The sequence below is a fragment of the Ixodes scapularis genome, unplaced genomic scaffold (genome assembly GCF_016920785.2).
Source record: "Ixodes scapularis isolate PalLabHiFi unplaced genomic scaffold, ASM1692078v2 PGA_scaffold13__105_contigs__length_92229423, whole genome shotgun sequence".
In the NCBI taxonomy this organism is placed as follows: domain Eukaryota; kingdom Metazoa; phylum Arthropoda; class Arachnida; order Ixodida; family Ixodidae; genus Ixodes; species Ixodes scapularis.
Window position 1 is genome coordinate 71,496,908 of NW_024609839.1, and position 26,899 is coordinate 71,523,806.

A 26,899-nucleotide genomic window follows, 5' to 3' on the forward strand; every position below is an offset into this window, starting at 1 on the left:
CTACGGACGCGACATTCAGATTTTCTTTTTTGTTTTTTCGTCAACATTTGTGGTGACATTTTGAAGAAAACAAAAATTGTGGTGGCTTAGCTCGGCTATGCCAGGATATACGTAGCGTGAGCTTATGCGTACAAAATCAGAGGCGCTATCAAGCGGCTCCTGTGCAGCGTCAGCCTTGGCTACTGCGCAACGGAGGCACACAGCTGGGCACGCAGCGGCGCCCGCGGGTCTGCCGCGGGTATGACGTCACTCCTCTGGAATGCGAAAACCGGCGAGGCGCGCGCGGTGGCGGAGTAGCCCACGGCGCCGGCGGCTCCGGCACGCCAGCTGTGCGCCGTGTGACGTCACTGCTCCTCACGCTTGCGCAGACCGGCGAGGCGCGCGCGGTGGCGGCGCAGCCCGCGGCGGCGGCGGCTCCGCCCCGCCAGCTGTGCGGCGTGCGACGTCACTGCTCCTCGCGCATGCGCAGCACGGAGCACGGCTCGTTATGTGAGCCACGCGAAACTGCTCAACCTCGGCCAGTGTAGCTCACGCTACAATAAACGATTTGCACTCGATATCCCCCATCATTTGCTTGTTTTCGAACTGCTAACCAATGTTCCGAATCGCTGTTTTGAAGCTTGACTACATTGCATGGACGAACCACATCGATAGCAGAGCTCTGACCGAGCGTTTGCATGATTGCATGTTTGGGTTTCCCGACCAAGAAGCGGAAATACGGTGTAGAGACTATGCGGTTGCCATGGGGACGCGCCTGCTCGAAGTGAGGCATTCGTCGATGCGCGCTGGACCGCGGTGGACTGTAAACATGGTTGTTCGACGGTTCTCGGCGCGGCGTGACGTAGCGCAATGGTCGACAAGCGTTGGTCTGTGCCGGCACGTATTGCGTTCGTCAAGGTTGGAGTATAAAGAGACCTTTAGGCGTGAACAGAGCGGATAGACATTTTGTCAGCTTAGGCGTGAATAGAAAGGATAGGACTTAACAATTACCAGTGCAGAATGTAACCGTACAAAACGTTTCTGCATTGGTCCTGTTGCAAACCTGCCCAAGCTTAATAGATAAATATCTTCTCTAATTCAAAGCGTGAGACTCAAGTGGCGTGATCGGACGTCACCACAACTGCGGTGATCTAGCGGACGATGCGCAAGACTCATATGTGCGGCTGTCCTCAACCCATTTGGTTTCTTACGTGGTCCGTGAAAGCATCGCTTGTGTGGCCTTGTGGTGGCGCGCGCTCGTTGCGAAAACAAGGTACCCGAGATCGGATACCCAGAAAACCGCAGTATGTATTTTTTTTTTCTTTTTTCAAGCGTTTGGTGATATTAACGACCGAAACCCTACATCATAATTTCGAAGTGGGTGGAAGAACGCTTAACTGTCGCTGCAAAAATAAAAAATAAAATAAAGGCTTGAGAGCTACGACCACATGACGCATCATTGCAGGTTGGATTGCAACGGCTCGCTACCGCCGCCCGTGGCGAATACGGACGTCACTTCTGGGTATGAATTCCGTCCATGTTTTTGCGTCTAGTTTCGGTATCTGAGTTTCCTCACGGCTCACATCATGCAAGAGGATAGCGTAAGCAGAATAAAGCTGGCTAAATTATAGCAGCATCGATGGCATACTTTGACGACGAGCAGTGAATATCATTAATTGGAGGAAGTAAGCCAGCCAAGGCAAACGTTTAACGGAAAGTTAGTTAGTGGTGTATAAATAACTAGCTCGGCACTTTGCACTCCTTAATCTGTCGTCCGTTGCGTTGAATAACGTAATCCTAGAAAAATTACATTTCTCCTTCAATTGTCTTTTCCGGATTAAGATAATTGTCAGTACGGTGAAGCGCCCTGTATACTGTATATAGCCTTATTTCAATAAAGCTTTACATTGGAAATAATGAATGCAAGTACCTGGACACAGACGCATAATAAATATTTAGTTTTTCTCGATGTATATATTTCGTCAATATTATCCATCAGTTAGTGTCCGCGATCGTTTGACGATCTTTTGCTTTTCGCGCACTTGAATTCAATACTCTTATTGGCGGATGAGACAGATCATGATAGACACCATATAATTCCGTTGATATTGCAATGCTCTGAAAAACATGGTGCACATCTGAGATAAAAGGGATAATAAACCGTATATTTTTTGTGTGTGTGTCTTGCACGTATATAAAGATTCGTCTACGGGAGTTCACTGAAAAACGGCAGGTTATATTTTAATAGCTTAAATATCTTGAAGTAAAGCTTACCTTAAAGCCTGACAAGTTGCTTGACACCCACGCTTTGTTAGGTAGTTATTGGCGTTTTTCTGGCAGCCCTTATACAAGAAACGACTGCACCTGCCACTTTTAGTGTCGTGGTAATACCGGAAGGAAGGTTTGCCTTTTCCGAGACAGTAGGTGCCTTCATTTTTAGGGAGTCTGCATTCCTGTAAACGTCCTCCTGTGTGTAAAAAAGTAACAATGTTTATTTCGCACCGTAGAAAATGTCACGCACCGTTAATTCTCCTTAAAAGGTGTCCCTACAGACACGGTGAAACTATGCGATCAGATCACACGTAGTGTTTGCGCCGAGGCGTTGACTATTTGTGCCTCTGAAACGTTAAATGTTAGCAAAGCAGATTAGAGCAGCGTATCAACGATCACCTTAACACGAAGAAATGCAAAATATTTCGCTAAAATGTTTCTCCGTAGCTGTGCGGTTTCCCTTTTTTTACGCACAGTTATGTAACTGAAAAGCAACTTCGTTAGCAACATTAGAAGCTACCGAAAGTACCCATTGGCGCCGTTAGCGCTCTCGTGTCGGACTAGCGTGTTTAGATTTCAGCGTGTTTTCAACATCTCGATCGGGGTGGCGTGGTTTACGAGCCGCGTTTACAATGCGAGCTGCGACGAGACGACGAAAGCGTTGATGGCGTCTAGGCGTCTCCGCCCCCTTTCATCCTCGCCACGCGAGAAGGCAATACCTGGCGACCGATCTGCGAAGAAGGCGTCCGCCTTTAAATAGTAAATGCTCTTGGTAATTATAGTTGCTCCCTGTCTTAAATCTATAGGCTCTCTATGTTGGGAGCTGAACTGGTGGTGAGCCCTCGCATGGTGTGCTTTAATGCCTGAGCGCGTTCTCGGGCGTCTGGTGGCGCTCTGTAGCTTTCTTTAGTCTTTGTTTTTGATTGCTGCTGGATTTCAATTACGCATCGTAAAGCTTATAATATGACCTAGCAGTTTTTATCTGAACATCTCCACATAATGAATTCAATTCCGATAGTAAAAAAATAATAAAAAAAGGAATAGCTTGAACGCTTAGATTTCAAATGATCGGAGATCTGCCTCGCGCGAATCGCGGTAGTATCTTTGACCTGGCATTCCCCTCTCTGAGAGAAAACGACACATTTTAAATATCCCCTCGAAGAGTTGGATGAGTGATTTTACTGATTTTTGAGGTAGCAGGGAGTTGCAGGGGTTTATACATGTTTTTACTAAAGCAATGTAGTTGTTTTTTTCTTCTCGAATATTAACAATAAATGTTTAAAACTTAATGTTTACCGTAGGGACAGGTTTCCATGCATTCCTTTTCACTTTTAAAGTTGTTTCCACTTCTGTCATAATATGCAGGGCGAAAGGTGCTTCCATTTCTTTCAGAATTTGTAGTGCGAATACAACGTTGGTCTTCAGGACTGAAATGCCAAACGCTTCTTGCTCTTTTAGGGGGTTCTCCTTCGTTGCTTGGCTGATAACACACGGTGTCTGCAATATTAGATGGAACATTTCACTTCATTAAGATATATTTGTCGAACATTTTTTAAATTTTTTCGTCAGTGCCCACATTTTTTTGTCTGTTCACTTTTCTATCATATTTACTTGAATAGCTTGTATTCGATAGTTAACCGAAATCTAAAACATGCGCCCCATGGATCATCGGAAGGTCCTCACGCAACATATATGTTATATCATTTATGATTAGTCTTTCTGGTTTGCACGAATGACGTTCAGTGGCAGGACACGTAAATCACTTCAGGCACGGTGCCTAACACGCGTCTCTCAGGGCGCGTTACCGCGTCCTAAAAAAAACAACAAAAAAACTGGTTCCTCGATTTCTGGTGAAAGACCCGCAGAATCGTGGTACATTCAGTATGCGCGATTGGTTTAACCGGCGATGGACGACGTACAAAAACGATGGGCGACCTGAGAAGGAACCTTTGGCGCTGTTTCATTGACTCGATTTGACTGCAGCGTCGACTGCGTTCGCACTTAAAGTGAAACGGAGCATTAGGGCCGGGGTGGTTCGGTGGCGCCCTCTTATGATCTCTCCTCATGACGTTACGACTAGACTGTTCCTCGCCGTGACATTAGAAGATGTAATATTTGACTAATTATCATCAGTTTTGAACTACAAGTTTGACGGTATCTGTAACAATAGCAGTCCTGTAGTATGTGTGCCCCATCGTCATTGTTCAGTTTGCGCTATGTATTTTATTAATTCCAAGTGTGAACCAACGAGCTCGATTAAAAGTCGTGTTATAACATTGGAGTCATCACAACCTTAAGTTGACGTCGTCAAAGTTTACACTTACACGTTGCGCTGATTTTTGTTCCTGAAATAGAAATCGGTCCAGATAAAGACGTCACAGTCAACGTTCGGCCAAATGCGAATTCCGACCAGGGCGATGTTTTTGTTAGTGAACGTCGCTAACCGTGCGAGCAACCTAAGGTACGTCTACTTGTCGCAAATAAATAATATTATCAATTTATAAAGTATAGAATTGTCTGGAACTTTGACCTGTCTGGCACGTAATCAGCTATGAATTCGAGTGCGATTATATCAGCATATTTGCCCGTTTTGTTTGGCAACAAACTCAGAGGCGCCATCTATTGTGTAGCCCCCACTCACTTTCGGTTCACGGATCTCTCCCAGTTTTTTACTTATCATTCTTTTATCGTGAGAGGAAATTATATCGGACAGTGCTATAAGGTTGCCATTTCCTGAAGATGGCGAGGTATATTTGATTTTGCAAATACTGCTAAACCCGGTCGTCTAGTTCGGAAACAGAGGTGGTTGGGGGCGGCTTGCCGCGCCCGAACCATACACTTGAACTCACGCGAGAAAGAGCCCACGCAAAAACACACACACGCGCGCACGCACGCACTTACGCACGAGGCACGCGGGCACTACCATGCAGCCATAAGCATGCGCGCGCGCGCAGGCACACGCGCACACACGCGCACAGCACGCGCAGACATAGACAGTTTCCACCAATATGAAAGACCCACTCGAAGACAGTGACTGGCGGGTGTGCGATGCGCATTACCGACAATTCTGTATTAGTCCGAGGAGAAAGAAATGAAATGAGGCAATAGCCAAACTAAAACAGCGCTCACTGACGAAGAAGATCCATCCTTTCACTCGCTGCGATATGGAAATGCCACAAGCGCGATCAGCGCCCCCGCCTGCCGCCGTCTCTGCCACGCCCTCCGATTAGATCTTTTTTTTGCTGGTGGAGACTGTGCGCGAGTCGATATGTGCCTAACAGGTTGCCGAACACACGAGTCCGTGCATAAAAGGCTCAATCGTATTTTACGTTTTCTGCAGGCCGCTTGGCATTCCCTCTTTGTTCGAAAATCGGCCGCCATGAAAGCGCAGCCGGTGGTATAAACGCATTTGTTGGTGAGGTGGAGCAGATGCCACGTAGTTATTATTTTAGCGTCAGCGCTGCACCAAGTGGATGCTCTTCCAATAGTGCAGAACTGATCTGGAGGAAGATAGACACTGTGAATGATCAGAAGAAAAAAATGAAATCCGTTCACAACTCTCTATAACGCCGAATTAGAGCGCAGCTCTTGAGGAGGAGGAGGGGAAGGTACGTAGAGCGGGCTAGGCCCCTCCTCTTCTCTGGCTTGCCCCCATCTAGGGGAAAATTTTCTGCTAAATTTAGCGGAAAAAATTCCCCGCAGATATAGCGGGGGACACTTTCCGCTAGACTTAACGGGGAACTTTTTCCTCTAAATTTAGCTGGGAATGTTTTTCACTAAATTTAGCGGGCAAACTTTTCCACTGAATTTAGTAGGGAAATTTTTTCCGCTAAATTTATCGGGGAAAGTTTTCCGCTAGATTTAGCGGGAAAATTTTCCGCTCGATTTAGCGTGAAAACTGTCCGCTAGATTTAGCGTGAAAATTTTTCCGCTAAACTTCCGCGGTTGCGCCGACGCCGACGGCGACGCAGACGCCGCTCAAGCCGGAAACGGGCGTCTAAGAGCTGCGTTCTAAAAACAACTACAAAACAAATACAAATCTCAAGTATTTTGTTAGGTCCGGATGGCAGTTGTCGCCACTGCTCTCAAGGCCCATATTATTGTAAACGCCCGCGTCATTCATTAGTCGACATGAAAAACGAAGAACATCCGCGCACTCGTGACTCGGCTGCACCTGCATGCACCATTTGTAAATATTGTAAATAACCTCCTACTCTCCTAGCGCCTCGTATCCAGTGGTCAACAACGTCTAGCACCATGTTGAATTTGCTAATAATCTTGATTATTTACACCACGACTAACGTATTAGAAACGAGTATGTGCGTTGCACGTTGAAGTTTACAACAACATGTTAAATTGGCATAATTATATCGGGCATTAGTCAATATGCCTATTAAAAGCACGTCTTTTATGAATGTAATAAACGCTATATATTACAAATCATGAATTGATCAAAATATCAAACTTCATTTTTTTACATTTGCGTAGGAAATTGACCGAGACTTGTACTTTTAGTTCAAACAAGGTGTGGAATTGGAAAACGAGGATAAAGATTTTATGACAGTTAAAAAAAGAAGCATAGAGTCTTAAAACTAAATAAGTATTTGACTAAAACAGAAACCTTATAGAGACATGGGAGGGGCAGTCAACATTTCGTTAAGGCTTTGATTATTGTCGAAAATTCCCGTGTCACTCCTTTTCGCATGTACAACCTTCATGTTTTATACATATATGAGCATCTAAGACAAAATCTAGAAGGTTTGGAAGCTAAAAATGTCGCAGTTAATATTAAATTGGAAAAAATTTCAGTTTAATTTATAATCTATATTACAGAAATGCATGAATAGAGAGCGCTGTGGTGCTTGTCGATACGATTAATAATAGCGTAGCCTTACGATGGCACTAGTCTCACTGGCTGTCAAACAGTCAATAGTAAGCGCTCGCAGAAAAAGGTAAGTTCTTTCGAACGCTTCTCTTTGAGAAATATTAAGTTTTATTTGATTGAATGCGAAAGCATTAACTATCCCATGGAGCGAAAGGGCGTCATCGACTTTTGAAGCCGCGACGAACGGTACCTAAAATCCCCTGTTCCAATGAAGCGAAGCCTGTCGTCCGTAGCCGCGATTTGATGGGTAGGCTCCCATTGTCTGCTGCGCGGCGTAGTTCCAAGGAACGCCACCCCGCAGAGCTCCATGGCGGCGCAGCGGCCCTGCCGCCGGTGAGAGGCTGGCCGCAGAACCAACACCACCTAGACAGAAGGCCTCCGCACCCGTCATCAGAGTCAGATCGATCGAGGCGTGAGATTTGGACAGGAGTGCTACGTCAGTCTTCGGCCGGGGCTCGTGTCCAATCAGCGCGTCGAATGTCGGGCTCGGGCCCAGAGGAGACCATGCGAAGGCCTTCGGTCTAGGTCTAGGTTTTGGCAGAGCCCGCCTAGGTACATCCCGGATAGGCTCCACGGCCGAGCTCAGCGCGGCGCGGCCACTTTGCAAGAGCGCGCGCTCGGCCGTGGGCCGCAACCTCGGCAGTATACGAAGCGTGGCCGTCCACGCCACTACGCCGGGGACGAGCTAAGGGCGCGGAACAACGACATTCATGCTTTCGCATTCACAACTCATAAGAAGTGCGTGCCCTCAGAATTTTTTTATATATATTTTTACAGTTTTGCGTTTAGGCAGTAAATTATTTCGTATAGTTATTTTAAACAGTGTAAAGCGTTATATGTTTTTGAGCAGTTATTTGGAATAGTCATATGCAGTAGATTGTTCAGTAAGTTGTTTTGAGCCTTGGTTCTTAAAAAAAACAAATTCTCTGGTCTCTGTTTGTTTGCGCTTGAGCGTTGCCAAGGCAGTTAGCGTTAGTTCATTTTGTTATGTGTAAAAGGCAGGGATAATTTTATGTTCCCATTGTTTGGCTATAAACCATTATTTTAGTCGAGTTTTGAAAAAATAATTTTGTCAGATGTTTTAAGGCAGACATGTTGCCACTGTTAAATTTTCTTGGGGGAAGCAAAAGTTTGTAGGATTTGATACCTACCAATCGGACAGGTTTGCTGGCATTGTTGTTTAGTGTCGAAGGTATTCTTAGTGCCAGAAGAGCCGCAGACATAAACGGGTTGGCATTGCTTCAGGTATATGTTGAAAGTATACTTGCGTGTGCGCCCGCTGCAATAGCCTGGTTTAGGTCTAGCAGCGTTGCACACATCATAAAGATCCTCGTTATAACCTGCGTACAAAAACGTTGACGGGGGCGTGGGTGCAAGTGTATACGTGAAATCAATAGACAACTCTATAAACGCTCACTTTTGCACATACGTAGTTTGTTCTTATTTATTTCTGGTGAAACATTAACGAATATATGTGAAATCGATGGCATTCATTGTAACCAAATGAACGGAAAGTTGTGTACTACGGGAAACCGTAGTACACTGTCAAGGTAACTACATAATAGATCACTAATTGGTTGTATCCAATGGAGCCTGACGGTTTTTACTAGAGCTCCTTGTCAATGCTTGATGACAAAAACTAAGAAAGCTTAGTTGCGCTTCCCAGTGGTTTCACATTTTCATGAGAGTAGTGCGCACGTTAAAGTGTTGTCCAAGGTACCAATAACACAAGGATGTATTGCCCAATGTTGTACATATGCCCGCAAATAAATCAGATGTAACTGAAGCCTGTGTTACTAGCGTAGACCTTTCAGGGGCATACCAGACAGGCATAACTTGGCCAGGAATTAAGCAAATTATGCTCTATAACAATGTGCATACCACTTATTCTTGACATAGTATTCGTGATCTGCGGAAGAAATTTAGAGATTGACCACCCACAAAAATCTGTTTGGTTGAAAAACCCGATTCGTGCAGGAACAATCTGCACAATTGCAGATAGCTCCTGCACGTCAGATTGCTTGGCTTTGCAGAAAGATATCTGTCGTATCTCCGCCTGGTGTGAACAATTCGGAATGATTTTGAACATAACCAAGTGCAGTCATGTATGTTTCACGCGCAAGAGACAGCCTGTCGCCTTCAAATACGTTATCAGCGAAATTTCTTTACCAACTGTTTCTGAATTCAAACACCTCGGTGTATATTTTACAGAAAAGCTTTCGTGGGCCAAACACGTGGACTACACATCCACAAAAGCGACCAGAATGCTGAACTCTATTAGACGTAACTTTAAATATTGTCCCAAGTTTACCAAACGAACACTATATCTAACCTATATTAGACCAATTTTAGAGTATGCCTGTCTCTCCTGGAAATGCCACCAGGCCTAGCTTGTCTACCAGCTAGAGGCAGTTCAAAACAGAGCAGCTCGTGTTATATCGGGTAATCATAACTTTGGACCAAGTAAGACTCAACTAAAAATAGAACTTTATTTAATTTCATTATTCCAGAGAAGGCGGTCTATGCGGCTAAAATTTTACAACAGCATTTTTCATAGTTATCTCGGCATTGACAAATCTAAGTACATGCTGCCTGCCCACTACTCATCAGGAAGGCGTGATCACTCGAAAAAAGTGCGAGAGTATAAATGTAGAACGGATGTGTTTAGATACTCCTTCTTTCCATGCACAACGAGCACCTGGCATTCGCTGCCAGAGGAAATAATTTTTACAACTTCTGAGCAAGGGCGCGCATCCTGCCACAGAAATGACACGACCCTATCGCCCTAAAAGCTGGTTCACAGCTTTGCGTTTGAGTAGATCGACTGCGTTGCAATCGCTTTTGGCCCGCCTACGAGGGGGGAACATACCGACGCCACCTACCTAAAAGCCCTGAAACCTTTTGGACCAAAGCATTTATTACTCATCAATATTTCACCTGCGAGCTTCAAATGATTGTGACAATTCTACAGAGGTCATTTCTTACAGGTAATCAATTGATTTTTTTTCTCGCAAATGCAGCAGGCGTTCAGTCTGTACTCAGTCTCACTAAAACAGCGCAGTACAGCCAAGGCTACAGGGGAGAGAGCGCATGCCAACCTATTCAAGAGGAGGGAAAGGAGGAACGGGACAGAAGGGCTGGGATTCACCCATTCCTCCTTTTCCTCCTCGTGGAAAGGTCGGAATATACTTTCTCCCCTGTAGCTTTGGCCGTACTGCACGGTTTTAGTGAGACGAAGTATAGTTTTACCCGCACCGAAAATGCTCTAGGGCTACATGATGGCGCGAATGTGCCAGTCTGCCAGCGAGTTCTTTGGCCTTAGGCGGTTACAAGCGGTTGATACGCAGTCGATCACGCTGCAACGGAAATCTGTGGAGCAGTCTCATCACAAAGGCGTGTAAATATTAAATTCACTGAGCATTTATGTACAGAAATTCCGCCTTGGTCAGTTTATGTCGGCACAGCATTTACATGGGCCGAATTCAGTGATGTGATTTCTGTGCCATTTGCCCCAACCTGCGCCGAAATGCTTACCCTGCTACATTTTGCTACATTTCGGCAAAACATGTAATGCACTTGCTGCAACATTGCCCCAAAGCATAATTTCGATTTATGTTTTACTAAATATATATAAGCGCTCAGGCTCTGCTACACAGCCGGATCGTGCCGGTAGGCTTGTGCTAATTTTCAGAACTTCAAACAGCATACTACTCGATTTGATCTCTGTGTCAGACGCTCACGGCACTCCGAGGTCTCGGAATATTTATAATTTTCGTGATTTGTTCTGGCAGCTAAGTTAGTTAGCTTCGTTTAGTGCGCCTCTAGCCGGGCTCTTGTGCATTGCAGTGAGGCGAGGACTGCAGTGTAGGTATCGCGATGTTGCGTATTTTGGTTCGCCGCAGCACGCCTCCGTACTAAAGGCAAATCAGTCCTCCATAGCAGTATGGCATACACGCACCTAAGCCTCGAATGTATTAAAAATAAAAGCCATGTGTGTTTAAAAAAATTTACCTTTCGGTAAAAAATAAGACTGGCTAGGATATATGGTAGAACACAGAAAGATTTTACAGCCAACCTGTATATGACTCGTAGATTGAACTTCTTCGTGTTGGCCTCCTGACACAAAAAAAATAAAGCTTCAGGAATCGAGGCGAAAAGTGCAGATTACTCATTAACATACAGCACAACATCCGTTTAAGTAAATAACAAGCAGAAAACAAGCATCCGAACCAAAATATTGATGATAAGGCGCTCCTGATAACAACGCGAAGCACGTAGCGCTCACCGTAAACCTGGTAAAGATTAGCTGCGTAAACTGCTGCGGCGACAGCACCTTGCGACGTGGGGAGTGACGTCACTAGCCTTTCATATATAGGGTGTCACAAAAGAAAATTTACAGGGTATTTTTTACCGCAAAAATAAACTAGCCATTGCCGAACGCTCACTCTCCGCCCAAAGGTAGAGCTAGAGGTCACAACCAGATGCCAATGTTTCAGCCCGATCCGACAACTTAATCAAAAGTTGTAAGTCATTATCTGAAAATTTCAATGGGAAAATGGAGCCCATTTTTGCCCGTTTTCGGTTTTTGGTGCCATAGAGCCCCATGTGTTTGAAAACTCCGTCGGCCGCCATTTTCCCATTGAAATTTTTAGAAAATAACTAATAACTTTTGATTAAGTCATCAGATCGGGCTGAAACTTTGGCATCTGGTTGTGACCTCTAGCTCTACATTTGGGCAGAGAATGAGCGTTCTGCGATGCCTAGTTTATTTTTGCGGTAAACAAAACCGTGTAAATTTTCTTTTGTGACACCCTGTATATTAAAAAGGTTTTGGTACAATTGTAAGCAGTGAGAGAGTGCAGGCGAGCTGATAATTAATCGATATCTTGTACACCCACCTCAGGGTTTACAAGATGTCGTTTTGGTACAGTGCATTTACTTTTTTTGTGTGTCAACCATTTGGTATGGTGCAGTGGCCGATCGCAGAGCCGTATATATAGAGAAAGTTTGGTAAATGGGAGGAGCGGGCAGAGCCAGGGCGTGATCCAGACGCAGAAAGAGGGCTTGACATGCTCTTTTGGCCAACCGGATGCCATAAAGGATCTGCTGGCAGCGGTAGCGAGAAACACCTTTACTAAGTGCGTAAGAGTGAGATATAGTAGCTCTTTGTGGTTGAAAATATAGCCACGTGAAGTTTCGATTATGATCATGCAAAACGATGTAAGAATTAAATGTGCTGCTCAATCTCTGTTTTGCTGTTATGAAGTCTAACTCCGAATGTCGCAACCCTCTTTACACAGAGGTTAAGAAAGGTTTTTACCTTTTGTGTGTTTAAAGGATGGCGACCTTGGGGGAAGGATGCATATAAGAGAGGGTTACTGAATAAATGTTTAGCTGAATTGGAGACTTTGTCCACCTTTCTCCTCCACGGCTGTTGCATCTAGTTTTCTCGCCCCAGTTTCGCATAATTCATCAAAGTGGCTCCACAAGTTATTTTTGTTGCTCCAGATTGGATATTTTGCTGCTCCAAAACGTACTCCAAAACGGCTCAGACGAATCACATCACTGCAAATCAAATACCTCGAGAGTTCCATGAACAGAAGCGTACCTGTTTCTTTTTTAACAGGCAAGAACATGCGCTAACTAAAAATATCTTGTTAAATAAAAATTGCGCGAACAATTTTGACAAGTTAAGGGCTTAGTATATACTTCTATGCAAGGAATGGTTAACATGCGGATACTACTCAACACAAAGCATTTAATGTTCAGTTGGCGAGTGTGAACTTGGCAAAAACCCAAGGAACAAAGCTAAGCCAGAAACCATATAATAATTTAAAGCTTCGCTTACTTGTCGTTAGTTTTGTTGTTGTGTGTTTCTAGTTATAGTAAATAGAAACGTATGCTCACCAAAGCTTTCTGTAGAAACAGCCACAGCCACTGCAAGATGCAGGCATCGAAAGACTTTCTCCATCCTGGATGATCTTGAAGTATAGAAAAGTGTATGGCCACTTATATACTCTTGGTTCGCCAACATGAACTACGACAGCATTCAATGTACTAGGGTAGAGGCTATCAAACAGTCAATAGTAAGCGCTGGCAGAAAAAGGTAAGTTTTCTCGAGCGCTTCTTTTTGAGAAATATCAAGTTTTACTTATTTTAATGCGAAAGAATTAACTATCCCATGGAGCGAAAGGGCGTCATCAACTTTTGAAGCCGCGCCAAACGGCACCTAAAATCCCCTGTTCCAATGAAGCGAAACCTGTCGTCCGTAGCCGCGATTTGATGGATAGGCTCCCATTGGCTGCTGCGCGGCGTGGTTCCAAGAAACGAGGATCCCATTGGCTGCTGTGGGGCGTAGTTCCAAGGAACGCCACCCCGCAGAGCTCCATGGCGGCGCAGCGCCCCTGCCGCCGATGAGAGGGAGCGGCCGGCCGCAGAACCAACACCACCAAGAGAGAAGGCCTCCGCACTCGTCATCAGAGTCAGATCGATCGAGGCGTGAGATTTGGGCACGAGTGCTGTGTCAGTCTTCGGCCGGGGCTCGTGTCCAATTAGCGCGTCAAATGTCGGGCTCACGCCCAGTAGCCGAGTTAGCGCGATCCGACCTGATTACGTTTCATAGAAGGAGAGGAGACCATGCGGAGGCCTTCTGTCTAGGTGGTGTTGGCAGAGCCTGCCCAGGCACATCCCGGATAGGCTGCACGGCCGAGCTCAGCGCGGCGCGGCCACTTCAGAAGAGTGCGCGCTCGGCCGTCGGCCGCAAGCTCGGCAGTAGCGAAACGTGGCCGTCCACGCCACTACGCCGGGGACGAGCTAAGGGAGCGGGACAACGACGTTCATGCTTTCACATTCACAACTCATAAAAAGTGTGTGCCCTCAGAATTTTGTTTATATATATTTTTAGTTTTGAGTTTCAGGCAGTGAATTATTTCGTACAGTTAATTTAAACAGTCTAAAGCGTTATATGTTTTGAGCAGTTATTTAGAATAATCATAGGCAGTAGATTGTTCAGTAAGAGCTTTTGAGCCTTGGTTTTAAAAAAAACAAATTTTCTTGTCTCTGTTTGTTTACGCTTGAGCGTTGCCAAGGCAGTTAGCGTTAGTTCATTTTATTATGTGTAAAAGGCACGGATAAATTTATGTTCATATAGTTTACTATTAACCATTATTTTAGTCGAGCTTTTGAAAAAAATAAATTCGTCAGATGTTTCAAGGCACACATGTTGCCACTCTTAAATTTTCTTGGGGGAAGTATTACTTTGTAGAATATGATACGTACCAATCGGACAGGTTTCCTTGCATTGTTGTTTAGTGTCGAAGATATTCTTAGTGCCAGAATCGCCGCAGACATAAGTGAGTTGGCATTGCTTCAAGTATATGTTGAAAGTAAACTTGGGTTTGCGCTCGCTGCAATTGCCTGGTTTAGGTGGAGCATCGTTGCACACATCATAAAGATCCTGGTTATAACCTGCGTACAAAAACGTTGACGAGGGCGTGGGTACAAGTGTATACGTGAAATCAATAGACGATCTTATAAACGCTCACTTTTGTACATACGTAGTTTGTTCTTATTTATTTCTGGTGAAACATTAACTGAAATCGATGGCATTCATTGTAACTAAATGAACGGAAAGCAAGAAACCGTAGTACACTGTCAAAGTAACTACATAGTGGATCACTAATTGGTTGTATCCAGTGGAGCCTGATAACTTTTGCTAGAGCTCCTTGTCAAGGCTTGGTGACAAAAACTAAGAAGGCTTAGTTGCGCTTCCCAGTGGTTTCACATTTTCATGACACTAGTGCGCACGTTAAACTGTTGTCCAGGGTATCAATAGAACAAGAATGCATTCCCCAATGTTCTACATATGACCGCAAACAAATAAAATGTAACTATATGAAGCCTGAAGGTAAACATCTTTGAGAGAATTCTCTCTGGTTGGGTAAAGAATAAAGAGATAAGATAATCCGCCAACGAAGAAACGAACGGTTTCGAAACGTAGGGTCGCTACTATTTCAATTTTTGGTTGGTGGATTATCTCATCTCTTTATATGAAGCCTGTGTTACTAGCGTAGACTTTTCAATGGCATACCAGAAAGGCATAATTTGGCCAGAAATTAAGCTAATTATGCTCTAAAACAATTTGCACGCCGCTTATTATTGAACCAGTATTCGTGATCAGCGGAAAAAATTTAGAAAATGACCACCCACAAAAATTCGTTTGGTTCAAAAACCCGATTCGCGCAGGAACAATCCGCACAATCGCAGATTGTCCCTGCACTTCCGATTTCTCGGCTTTGCAGAAAGATATCTGTCGTGTCTCCGCCTTGTGTGAAAAATGGGAATGATTTTGAACATAACCAAGTGTAATCATGTATGTTTCACGCGCAAGAGACAGCCTGTCGCCTTCAAACACGTTATCAGCGAAATTTCTTTACCAACAGTTTCTGAAGTCAAATACCTCGGTGTATATTTTACAGAATACCTTTCGTGGGCCAAACACGTGGACTACACATCCACAAAAGCGACCAGAATGCTGAAATTTATTAGACGTAAATTTAAAGATTGTCCCAAGTTTACCAAACGAACACTGTATCTAACCTATATTAGACCAATTTTAGAGTACGCCTGTGTCTCCTGGGACCTCCACCAGGCCTAGCTTGTCAACCAGCTGGAGGCAGTTCAAAATAGAGCAGCTCGTTTTATATAGAGTAATTATAACTTTGGACAAAGTGTGACTCCACTAAAAATAGAACTTGATTTAATTCCATTATTCCAGAGAAGGCGGTCTATGCGGCTAAAATTTTACTACAGCATTTTTCATAGTTATCTCGGCATTGACAAATCTAAGTACATGCTGCCTGCTCACTACTCATCAGGAAGGCGTGATCACTGGAAAAAAGTGCGAGAGTATAAATGTAGAACGAATGTGTTTAAATACACCTTCTTTCTATGCGGAGCGTGCACCTGGAATTCGCTGCCAGAGGAAATAATTTCCACAACTTCTGCCACTTCTGTCGTCAAGTATGTGTTAAGTGATGCCTCATAAACCTAAAAACATCTAATATTATTATCTCATGTTCGGCCTCGCGCTTTTTGTACTCTTTGTACATTAGTACTTTTTCTCAAATGTATTTGTACCCCTCCCTCGCAATAATGCCTTTGTAAGGCGATGCGAGGTATTCTGAATAAATAAATAAAAAATACTCTTTGGATAGGGGAGATGAATACTGATGTAGCGTATTAAGTCAACGAAAGGGAACGGGTATGATTGGACATATTAGAAGAAGGGAGAGGTGCGATTACATGGTTGGTCGAAGCCCTACTCTTTCTGACGGTATATCACATGCGTGAAAACATGAATCTTGCTTTAGACCGATCGTGTTTCTCAACCAAACCCAATTCCCAGACTCGTTATTCGCTAGCACTTTATAGATTTTGGCAGATGATCCACCAGAGGCCTTGCGGGAAAGCAGACGCACAAAGACTTATTTTACGAGTGCTTATTTGCTTGCATCAAGCTAACGAGTACATGCATGTGCTGTTCAAAGAAAGAAAAAAATGCGAAGCAATAAGCTTAACCAAAGTAAGGCCTTTGCGCTGGTCAAAGCCAAGGAGCTCAAGGCAAGGGGTACCATATTTCACCTGCTCCTGAGGAAGGGCACGCATCCTGCCACAGAAATGACACGACCCTATCGCCCTAAAAGCTGGTTCACACCTTTGCGTTTGAGTAGATCGACTGCGTTGCAACCGCGTTTGGCCCGCCTACGACGGGGGTAAAGCCCCTCTATACCCGTAAAGTAGCGACAACCTTTGATCATGCCGCTGAGCTCAGCGGTATTCCGGTGTGTGGCACGTGACCTTCTCCTAGCGCTCCGCCCCTTTGGCAGCCATGAAGGATCCAGCCAGCAGATTTTCCCGTGTCTCGTGTGTCTCGTCGCCAGCTGCGCCGCAAGCTACACCGGACTCGCGTTGCGTCGGACAGATCCGGACTTGCTTAGACGTTCGTGCCAGTTTTGCTGTTGTCGATGGTAGTGTAGCTTTTCGTTTCTTTTTGTAGCTGGATGTCCGTTTCGCGTTTCGCCACGGATTGCGTTGTCGAACGGCCGATATGCCTGGTTGCTGTGCCGTGAACTGCAGCACGCGAACAGGTCTTGGCACTTGACCATGGAGAAGAGAGTGAGTGTGAATCACACCGGCGAGTTCTTGATATGCCGTTTTCAGGTAGAAAGAATATGTATTTTGAGTCACCAATTGTGTTCTGGGTAGTTGAGCTCTCATATGCCATGTATAAATAAAAACCTTGGCGAGCATAAGTACACTGTCAGTCTCCCCTTAAACCTCTTGTAAAGATTCAGTGTTGTATATGTATATATTAGTGTTGTATACATAAATTTCAGATGAGGCTTTTTTGTAATAATACTTTTGTGTACTGTCTTTGTTGTTAAAACTGGCTAGTGTGAGACCTTTTTATAATTTTATGTTTTGTCTGTTAGATTTGTTTAGTGACTCCTTTTAATAACTGTTCATCTATTGTCTTTGTTGTAAAAATTGTATCTGAGCATGTGTATAAGTGCTTCCATTCACTGATGTCTTGGCTATGGTAGTCTGTGGTTATTTGAAAATAAATATATGCCACATGTTTTAATCTCGAGTCAGTTGCCTTTTCTCTGCAATTTTTTCCCCCATTCTGGTAATGACGAAAACCAAAGTTGGATATTTTTACTTTTAGTAAATATAAAGGAGGCAAAACTTTCCAACTGTGATGCTATGTAATGCATCATATGAATAATGCGTCACGATCTTTTTTTTTTTTTACATAGTTTGTGCAGCTTATGTTTATTTATGGCAAATAACGGTAAAATTCATTAAACCTAAAAAAGTTCTTGAAGTTACGGTACAACCGAAGGAACACTAGTTTCCAACGGTATTGCAGTAGTATGGTCAGCCGACACCACTAATTCGTAAGTACAGAAGGACTTTACAGATCGGAATACAGTAGCACTGCATCAACGTCAACCGTACCCCCCCCCCCCCTCCCCCCAACCCCCCTCAAAAAAAAAAAAAAAAGGAAACGAATTTGAAGAGCGACGAGTGACAAACTAGACCTGCTATACACGCAGTCGCCCGAATTTCGGAAGGCCCCGGTCAAAACCAGATCGACAGTAATGATCGCAATAGTCCGGCGTCCTCGAAAGCTCATGCATGTTTATCTACGGTATGACTGCTATAGCGTTTCAAGCTCTTTTTAGCACGGAGGCAGCAGCAATCGCAATTCACGCTTGTAGTCGTTAACCTCGTGGAAGACTGCAGGATCTAGAAATTCTCGCGATTATGTGGGGCCGAATATTATGAAGGCTTTTTTACGCATTTAATCACAGATAATGACGGTGCTTACCACACACGTGAGAACCATATCGTTGCATTGTTACTCGTGGAAATAAAGCTGTGTTCTATTTTCTACGTACTCAGTTCTGTGAGCTTTATCCGAAGGTTGAAAACGCTGCCGTCACGTTTAACTCATTCTTTCTTGGTGTTTAACACTTGCTCGGCATTATGCAATGTGAGAATGTATCAGAAACCTCCACTTTCAAACACGCAACGCGAAAGATTGTGCTCTTTGAATGCGCGGGGAGGACACGGCCGTCGTCTGCTAGTTCTCCTACTTGGTAGCCCCTAGGCGGCGCGCGCGGCGCCAAAAAGAGAGAAAGAGAGAAACGTAAAGGGCGAGGAGGAGAGATGGCGCTACCTTTCCAGTATAGAGGGACCTTAGACGGGGGAACATACGGACGCCACCTATCGAAAAGCCCGGAAACATTTTGGGCCAAAGCATTTATTACTCATCAATATTTCACCTGCGAGCTTCAAATGATTATGACAATACTACAGAGGTCATTTCTTCCAAGTAATCAATTAATTTTTTTCTCGCAAATGCAGCAGGCCTTCAGTCTATACTCAGTCTCGCTAAAACAGTGCAGTACAGCCAACGCTACAGGGGAGAGAACCCATTCGAACCTGTTCAAGAGGAGGGAAAGGAGGAACGGGACAGAAGGGCTGGGATTCACCCATTCTTCCTTTCCCTCCTCCTAGAAACGCCAAAGCATAATTTCAGTTTATTTTACTAAATATATATAAGAGCTCAGGCTCTGCTCCACAGCCGGATCGTTCCGGTAGGCTTGTGCGAATTTTCAGAACTTTTGATTATCGCTCCAAACAGCATACTACTCGATTTGATCTCTGTGTCAAACGCTTACAGCACTTGGAGGTCTCGCAATATTTATAATTGTTTTTATTTGTTCTGGCAGCTAGGTTAGCTAGCTTTGTTGAGTGCGCTGCTAGCCGCGCTCTCGTGCATTGCAGTGAGACGAGGACTGTAGTGTAGGTATGGCGATGTTGCGTATTTTGGTTCGCCGCAGCACGCCTACGTTCTAAAAGGAAATCACTCCTCCATAGCAGTATGGCGTACACGCACCTAAGCGTCGAATGTATTAAAACTAAAAGCCGTGACGGCTTAACAAGTCTTCATTTCGGTAAAAAATAAGACTGGCTAGCATATATGATGGAATGCAGAAAGATTTTACAGCGAAGCTGTATATGACTCGTAGATTGAATACCTTCGTGTCGGCGTCCTCAGGAAAAAAAAAAAAAGCTTGAGTGATCGGGGCGAAAAGTGCATATTACGCATAAAACATACGGCACAACATTCGTTTAAGTAAAGAACAAGCAGAAAACAAATATCCGAACCACATATTTGATGATAAGGCGCTCCTGATAACAACGCGAAGCACGTAGCGCTCACCGTAAACGTTTCCTGGTAAAGATTACAGTTGCGTAAACTGCAGTGGCGACAGCACCTTGCGACGTGGGGAGTGACGTCACTAGCCTTTCATATATATAAAAAAAAAGATTTGGTACAGTGCAGTTACTTTTTTTGTATGTCAACCATTTGGTATAGTGCAGTGGCCGATCGCAGAGCCGTGTATAGAGTGAGTTTCGTCAATGGGAGTAGCGGGCAGAGCCAAAGCGTGTTCCAGACGCAGAAATAGGGCTTGACGTGCCCTTTTGGCCAACCAGATGCCAAGAAGAATCTGCTAGCAGCGGTAGCAAGAAACACCTTTACTAAGTGCGTAAGAGTGAAATATAGTAACTCTTTCTGGCTGAATATATAGCCACGTAAGTTTCGATGATGATCATGCAAAACGATGTAAGAATTAAATGTGCCGCTCGGTCTCTGTTTTGCTCTTATGGACTCTAACTCCGAATGTCGCGACCCTATTTACACAGAAGTTAAGAAAGGGTTTGACTTTTTGTGTGGAAAGGGTGGCAACCTTGGGGGAAGGATGCATATAACAGAGGGTTACTGAATAAATGTTTAGCTGAGCTGAAGACTTTGTCACCTTTCTCCTCCACGGTCGTTACTTCTAGTTTTCTCGCCCCAGTTTCGGCTAATTCATCAAAATGGCTCCACAGGTTATTTTTGGTGCTCCAGATTGCATATTTTGCTGCTCCAAAACGTACTCCAAAAAGCCTCAGAGTAATCACATCACTGCAAATCAAATACCTCGAGAGTTCCATGAACAGAAGCGTACCCTGTTCTTTTTTTTTTGTTTTTGTTTTTAAACGGGCAAGAACATGCGCTTACTAAAAATATCTTGTTAAATAAAAATTGTGCAAATAATTTTGACAAGTTAAGGGATTAGTATATATTTCTATGCAAGGAATGGTTAACATGCATATACTACTTAGCAGAAGGCATTTAATGTTCAGTTGGCGAGTGTTTATACCTAGAGAACTTGCCGAAAACCCCAGGAACAATCCTAACCTCGAAACCATATAATAATTTGAAGCTTCGCTTATTTGTCGTTAGTTTTGTTGTTCTGTGTCTCTAGTTATAGTAAATAGAAACTTATGCTCACCAAAGCTTTCTGTAAAAACAGCCACAGCCACTGCGAGACGCAGGCATCGAAAGAATTTCGCCATCTTGGATGTCTTTGAAGTATAGAAAAGTGCATGGCCACTTATATAGTCTTGGTTCGCCAACCTGAACTACAGCAGCATTCATTGTGCTAGAGTAGAGATGCGACACTTGAACAAAAAGATTCCGTTGCGTCCCGAACCAAAAAGACAGGACAATGCTAGCCCAGCATTCTTGCACGTATGAGTAAATGTTGAATAACGGTGCGTCAGCCCGAATTTCGATGCATTTTCCTGGAAAGTGTTCGCCACCTTCCAGGAAAATGACGACGTTGACAATAAATGTTTCCGTCCATTGTCCATGGTGACGTTGACAATAAATGTTTCCGTTAATTTTTAGAGATCAAGAATTATACACGAAAATATGAGCCTGATTTTAGATATGATTAAATAAGAAGAAGTAAGTAAGCCTGTGATAAGTTTAAAAAACATTATAAAATATTATGAACCACGATTTAGTTGTCAAATATTTCAATCTGCCGGAACAAAAGGCAAAGAGTACGTAGTACAAGACGCCGCGCTGTAGAATGAGCGCACATTTATCTCTTCAGGCCTTGTCTTTTTAGAGACGGTGATGTTATGTTATCTAAACACTATTAGATCATCCACCTAATGCAGTGCTAAAAAAAAGGTGAAACCACGAAAATTCAGCAGAACGTGACTTCGAGCAAAGTTACCTGCAAGCGTTTTACTGCGATAGCAGTTAGTGAGATATTGCGTTGGTTTCGCGCCGTCGACCGCACTCCATATGGACGCGGGCCATTTCTGGCACTCCTCCAAAAGATTCCACATTGACGTCACGCCGCGCATCACGCCCCCTGTTACCTGGCACCGGCTGACACCACGACCTGACAGTATCGTCTCAAGTCACGTTGCACAGTGTCGCCAAGCGACATAATGAATTCATGTGGCACTGTGAGTCACGTGATGTCATGACGTCACGTGACGATACGTCATCACGTGACACCACGACGGCACGTAGAAACATAAGCATGAGACTGCTGATAATGGAAACATTAAAAAAAAATGAAGCGTTTTCGCTAATTGTGCCAGAAAGGTTTTCGGGCGATAAAACCAATAAAGCTATAGTCGGTTACAAGTCAAGAAGGTAGGAGAAGCTCTCCCCGAAAGCGTGATGCGCCCGTTTCGAATCTCTCCGCAGTTGTAAGAGGAGTTCACTGGAAACGCTTGTTTCCGATCCCAATTTTTAAGAAAGCGATCTTTGTATTCATTGGAGGGGGAACCGAGCCCCTGAAAGCAGCCTTTGTATCTATCGGAGGGGGAAGCTAATCCCCGAAAGTCGTATTTGTTTCCATTGGAGGGGGAAAACTCTAATCTCCCTCTCGTGGCTTCCACAATGCTAAGTGAAAGTCGAAAGATAAAGCAAGTATATGTACAAAAGGCAAGACCCTCCTCGCGCGTTGGCCGCGACGTTACGGAAAGGATGGGACGCTATTGAATACGGAGGTGGCGGAGGAATATATGATTCCCTTTGAGGGGCATTTGCCGCTACCTTCTTAACCAGTAACCGACTATAGGTGGATGTTAAGCCGGCGAAACCACGGGCGTGAAAATGGGTGGAGCTACACGCTCGAAACTCGAGTGCGTGCGCGATTTTGGAAGTGTTCTTCAGTGACCAAAACGGGGTGTTATTTTGTGTACAATAACATTGCCTAATGGTGAATTCCACTCGTAGATCTGGAGCGCTTTCCAAAATCCGCGAGGGAGGCAAAATTCCGCTCCGTGGGACCCGCTCCGAATCGACGAGGGGAAGATAAACTTGCATTTTTGGAGCGACCTCCCCCACACCCCTTCCCACCCCTTTTCCCTCCGCCGTACAAAATGGCCGCTGCTCGAACTTGACCAGTCCCACCAACGCCTCAACCGGCTAATCTTTCCGACGACCAGTGACGTCTGTCACTGCTTAGCTGCAGAAGTAACACGCGACATAGACCGGGCGAAATTATACGTACCACGGCGCACATGTCACAAATAACGAAGACGTCCGCGTTCGGCACCGTCACATACCTTTCGGCCGCCTCGAAGCGGCGGGCACGGACAGCGATTGCCAGCGGTGGAGTTCAGATTTGTAGTACGACTTTAACAAACACAGAGGTAACAAACCATCACTTGCGGGGTCGTTGCCTAACCACTTCTTGCTTTATTTCACGGGAAAACGCCGACGGAATGCAGTGCAAAAAGGTAAACAATCACTGGCTGCAGAATGAATAGGCCTAACCTTGCGTCTGCCTCCGGCTTTTCTGTTGTTCCTTTTCTCGTTCTTCCTCTCGCGATCACAGAGTCAGCGCTTACGATTTGCCACGCTCCACATTCCCGGCTTTTTATCCCTGATCTACGCGAAGTAGAAGCGTTGGAGCCGTCACAGTCCAGAGTAAACAACCGACGCACCCGAACAGATTCAACTCTACGACCCGACCGGCCCGCCGATCTCTCCAACCTCGCCGCGCATGCGCACCGCCGAATTAGACGGATATCACGTGGGCCGCTCTGTCAACTTCCGGAGAGATCTGTGAAACTCCGCAGAGCAAGTTCGGCGGAGGTTGGGGCGCTCCTTGGAGCGGGCGCTGCCAGAGATCTACGAGCGGAAGATGACCAACTTGAGCCAGACCTGCGAGCTGAATATGCGCGCTCCAAATGGAGCGCTTTTGGAGCGCTCGAGATCTGCGAGCGGAATTCACCATAAGACGTTCAGACAGCCGCACCAACGACAGGGAACGGTTCATGCATACACATGCAGTTTCGTCGTTCCCTGGATTTCAAACTTGGGCGCGTGATTTTCAAAGTGTTCCTCAATTACCACAAAACAGTCTCCGTTTTTGTCCAATAAATTTGACCAAAATAAGCTTTGGAAATTTCGTCTGGTATGCTACTCGGTTTAATACGAAACGCCTAGGCGGACTCTATGGTGCGCAATCGCACCTTTATCGATCATTCATTTCATTTTTTACGAAATGACTCCTTAGTGACTCTGATGTCACAGGTCAGCTGTCGCACTGATTCACCTTACGGGTAGCCTAAGTGTTTACCAATATTTGTTTTTCCACTTTGTATTTATGGAAATGCCTTTAAACAAGCAAACAACGTGCACTAGCGCTTACCACACGGCGTTAAATTTGGGTTATTCACAAGGGCAGATGTTGCAACTCAGCTAATAAAAATAAATAAATCTAGAAGTATGTACAACGATCGAGCAAACAATGACCAGTAAAGAGATGCAGGTCTCTTGGACCTTCCGCGGTTGAATAACAAAAGGCGGATTTCTTTCATATGTAACAATGAAGGCTCCTCTCCTAAAATCTAGCGGTCAAAGGGTCGAAAACAACAACACGTACTTACGTGCGCAGTGACACCTCGTCGACAAAAATTGGTATCTATCTAAAGTCTTGAAGCTATGGAACAAGATTTGCGCTGTTTTAAAGTAAGAGGCAACAGAGAGGAACAAAATTGCACACGACGCACACGAGTGCGTGTCGTGTCACAATATACTTCACAAAACAAGATTTGCTATTGATCTTGTAGCAAAGGGTGAAATTTCCTCAGTTTACAGTGAAATGTTTTTGAGAGTCGTTGACATGGGCCTTGGCGGTGCCTAAAAAAACAAAACAACCTCGAGAGACGCGGTGTTTGGAGGCAGCTGCTACAGCTCGAGAGCCATTTCGTGACCCTGTGCGCTCGGCAATATACCTTATCGAGGGCTATGTATAACATTTCGTTTCCTAAGAAGACATTTTTTGAGATGTTTACAAGATTTTCAAGTCAGATCTTCTCGTTGTTGTACGGGATGTATATGTAACAGTTCAGCGAGTATGTGGTTTGACCAAACCTGCGTGTTAGAAATTGAAAGTGAGCGTTTTGCACATGCCTGCACAAAAAGTAGGAGCGGCGCAGTTGCACATTTAATTTCCATGGACTTCAGGAGCTTTGAAACACGGTCAAGCTGGTATTTCGATAATAATTTGTTGGTCTTGCGTGCTCGGGCTGTTACATTGAGTGCTACGTCATGAAGCAGTTCTTCAGCTGCCGCCATGTGGTGATGGCGGTATACTGTTGTCGCACGAGCAAAGTCCCACTAAACTTAATAAATTCTTCAGCTCCGTTTTGTGGCAGATGCTTGCAACATCAAGTCTTATGTTAACAATTTACATCATTATTCTATAAATGTTATTGAAATCGCTTTAGATATGAGCAACACTACATAAATGTTAATACACTAATCGTGTTCAGAAGATAAGCAAATTAATTTCAAACTACTCAACATTAGATATTATAACTAAACTTATATTTTATTACATATCTTGAAACAATCTTTGTGTTCTTATCACCTTGTCATGGACTGTAAATTAGCTCAGTCATTACTATCTACAAATCAGGCGATCGAAATGTATGCTCTTACTATCGTCACATTTCTCTTACTAGTTCCCAATGCAAACTTCCTGATAACATAATACATTAAAACGCCGTGAAGCAAACAAAAAATAGTATGGTTTTCAATTGCTGAATCAAGCTGAATCACTACTGGATTCAGCTTGTTCTTGAAATACACAGTAACCTAGATAATATCGCACAGACTGATGCCATATTTATTGATTTTTCTAAAGGATTCGAGGAGGTATCCCCTAGGCTACTCATTCTTAAGCTAAACCAACTTTGCCTTATGCGATAACATCGTGGAATTCAGAATTTTTAACGAGTCACACTCAGTGCGCCGCAATTTTATTATTAGTTTTTGTAAATGAACTCCCCTCTCATATATTGTTCTGCATTCGATTGTTCGTAGATGACTGCGTGATTTACGATGTTGTGTCTAAGCTTACTATCAGTTTTCTCTACAAACTGACCCTAACCAGATAAGTTACTGGTGCATGAAGTGGCATATTACAATTAGTTCTCCTAAAACTCTACTCATTTCATTTACGGGATTGCAGTGTACGCTCGCTTTAACGCATACTATGTGCAGCCCCCCCGCCCCCCCCCCCCCCATCTTCTCGTGCTCGTCCTATAAACATATTGGAATTCACTAGCGACCTGTCATGGAACACCCACATAACAAAATATACACTCTATGAAAAAATGGTTACCCTGGGTAGTCAAATGGCGCCTTGGAGGCTTTGACTGCCCTAAAAGGCGAGTTACTTGCCTTTTGGGCAAAGTGACGACCCCAAACCGCTGTGGAATGACCACCTTTCTGCAGGTGACGACGGGTGTGAAAACTTTCGAATCCGATATTCACGTGCAGGCAGTCGTAAGTGATATTTGTAACTTAGATAACTAAGAACGACTATAAACTATATTCTTCCTAAGCTCTCGTGGTCCTTTAAGATCCGCCAAAATCACATCTGTTATGCAATTTGCGTAAATTGGTGGAATAAACATTTTGTCAGCGCGAGCAGCAACACTTTGCCAGCGCGAGCAGCAACACTTTGTCAGCGCGAGCAGCAACACTGGTCTCGACAGCTGTGGACCGTGGTATGATGTACCGTACTAGCTGTGGCATCATAACAACAAGAAACGGCGTGGGTGTTTGCCTAACCGAGGTGAGGATATCTTTTTGTCGTATATTATTGCAAAGAATACGAAAAAAAAAATATTATCTGCATATCTGATCGGGTTGAACCCATCAATCTCGGACTGGTCGAAGTTCTGAGCTGCACCCGTCGTGGTTGGGATCTCCTGGCTTTACGTACGAAGTGTGCGAATTTTCCAATTCAGTAGCAAGTTGAAATTCAGTGGCAGCGTAGTAATTGGCTTTTACTATCGGGTGATTAAAGGAGC

At 44.4% G+C, this 26,899-nt stretch overlaps 1 protein-coding gene across 1 annotated transcript; it reads right to left on the reverse strand.

The window, feature by feature from the left end:
• Positions 1–2,036: 2,036 nt before the first annotated feature.
• Positions 2,037–21,112, reverse strand: LOC120842941 (actinia tenebrosa protease inhibitors-like). Its single transcript, XM_040214173.1, has 6 exons — positions 21,049–21,112; positions 14,414–14,602; positions 5,580–5,750; positions 3,547–3,747; positions 2,254–2,446; positions 2,037–2,097 (listed from the first exon to the last, which is right to left on the reverse strand). The coding sequence occupies exons 1-6, from the start codon at positions 21,110–21,112 to the stop codon at positions 2,037–2,039; spliced, it is 879 nt and encodes a 292-aa protein (XP_040070107.1).
• Between the last annotated feature and the right edge of the window lie 5,787 nt (positions 21,113–26,899).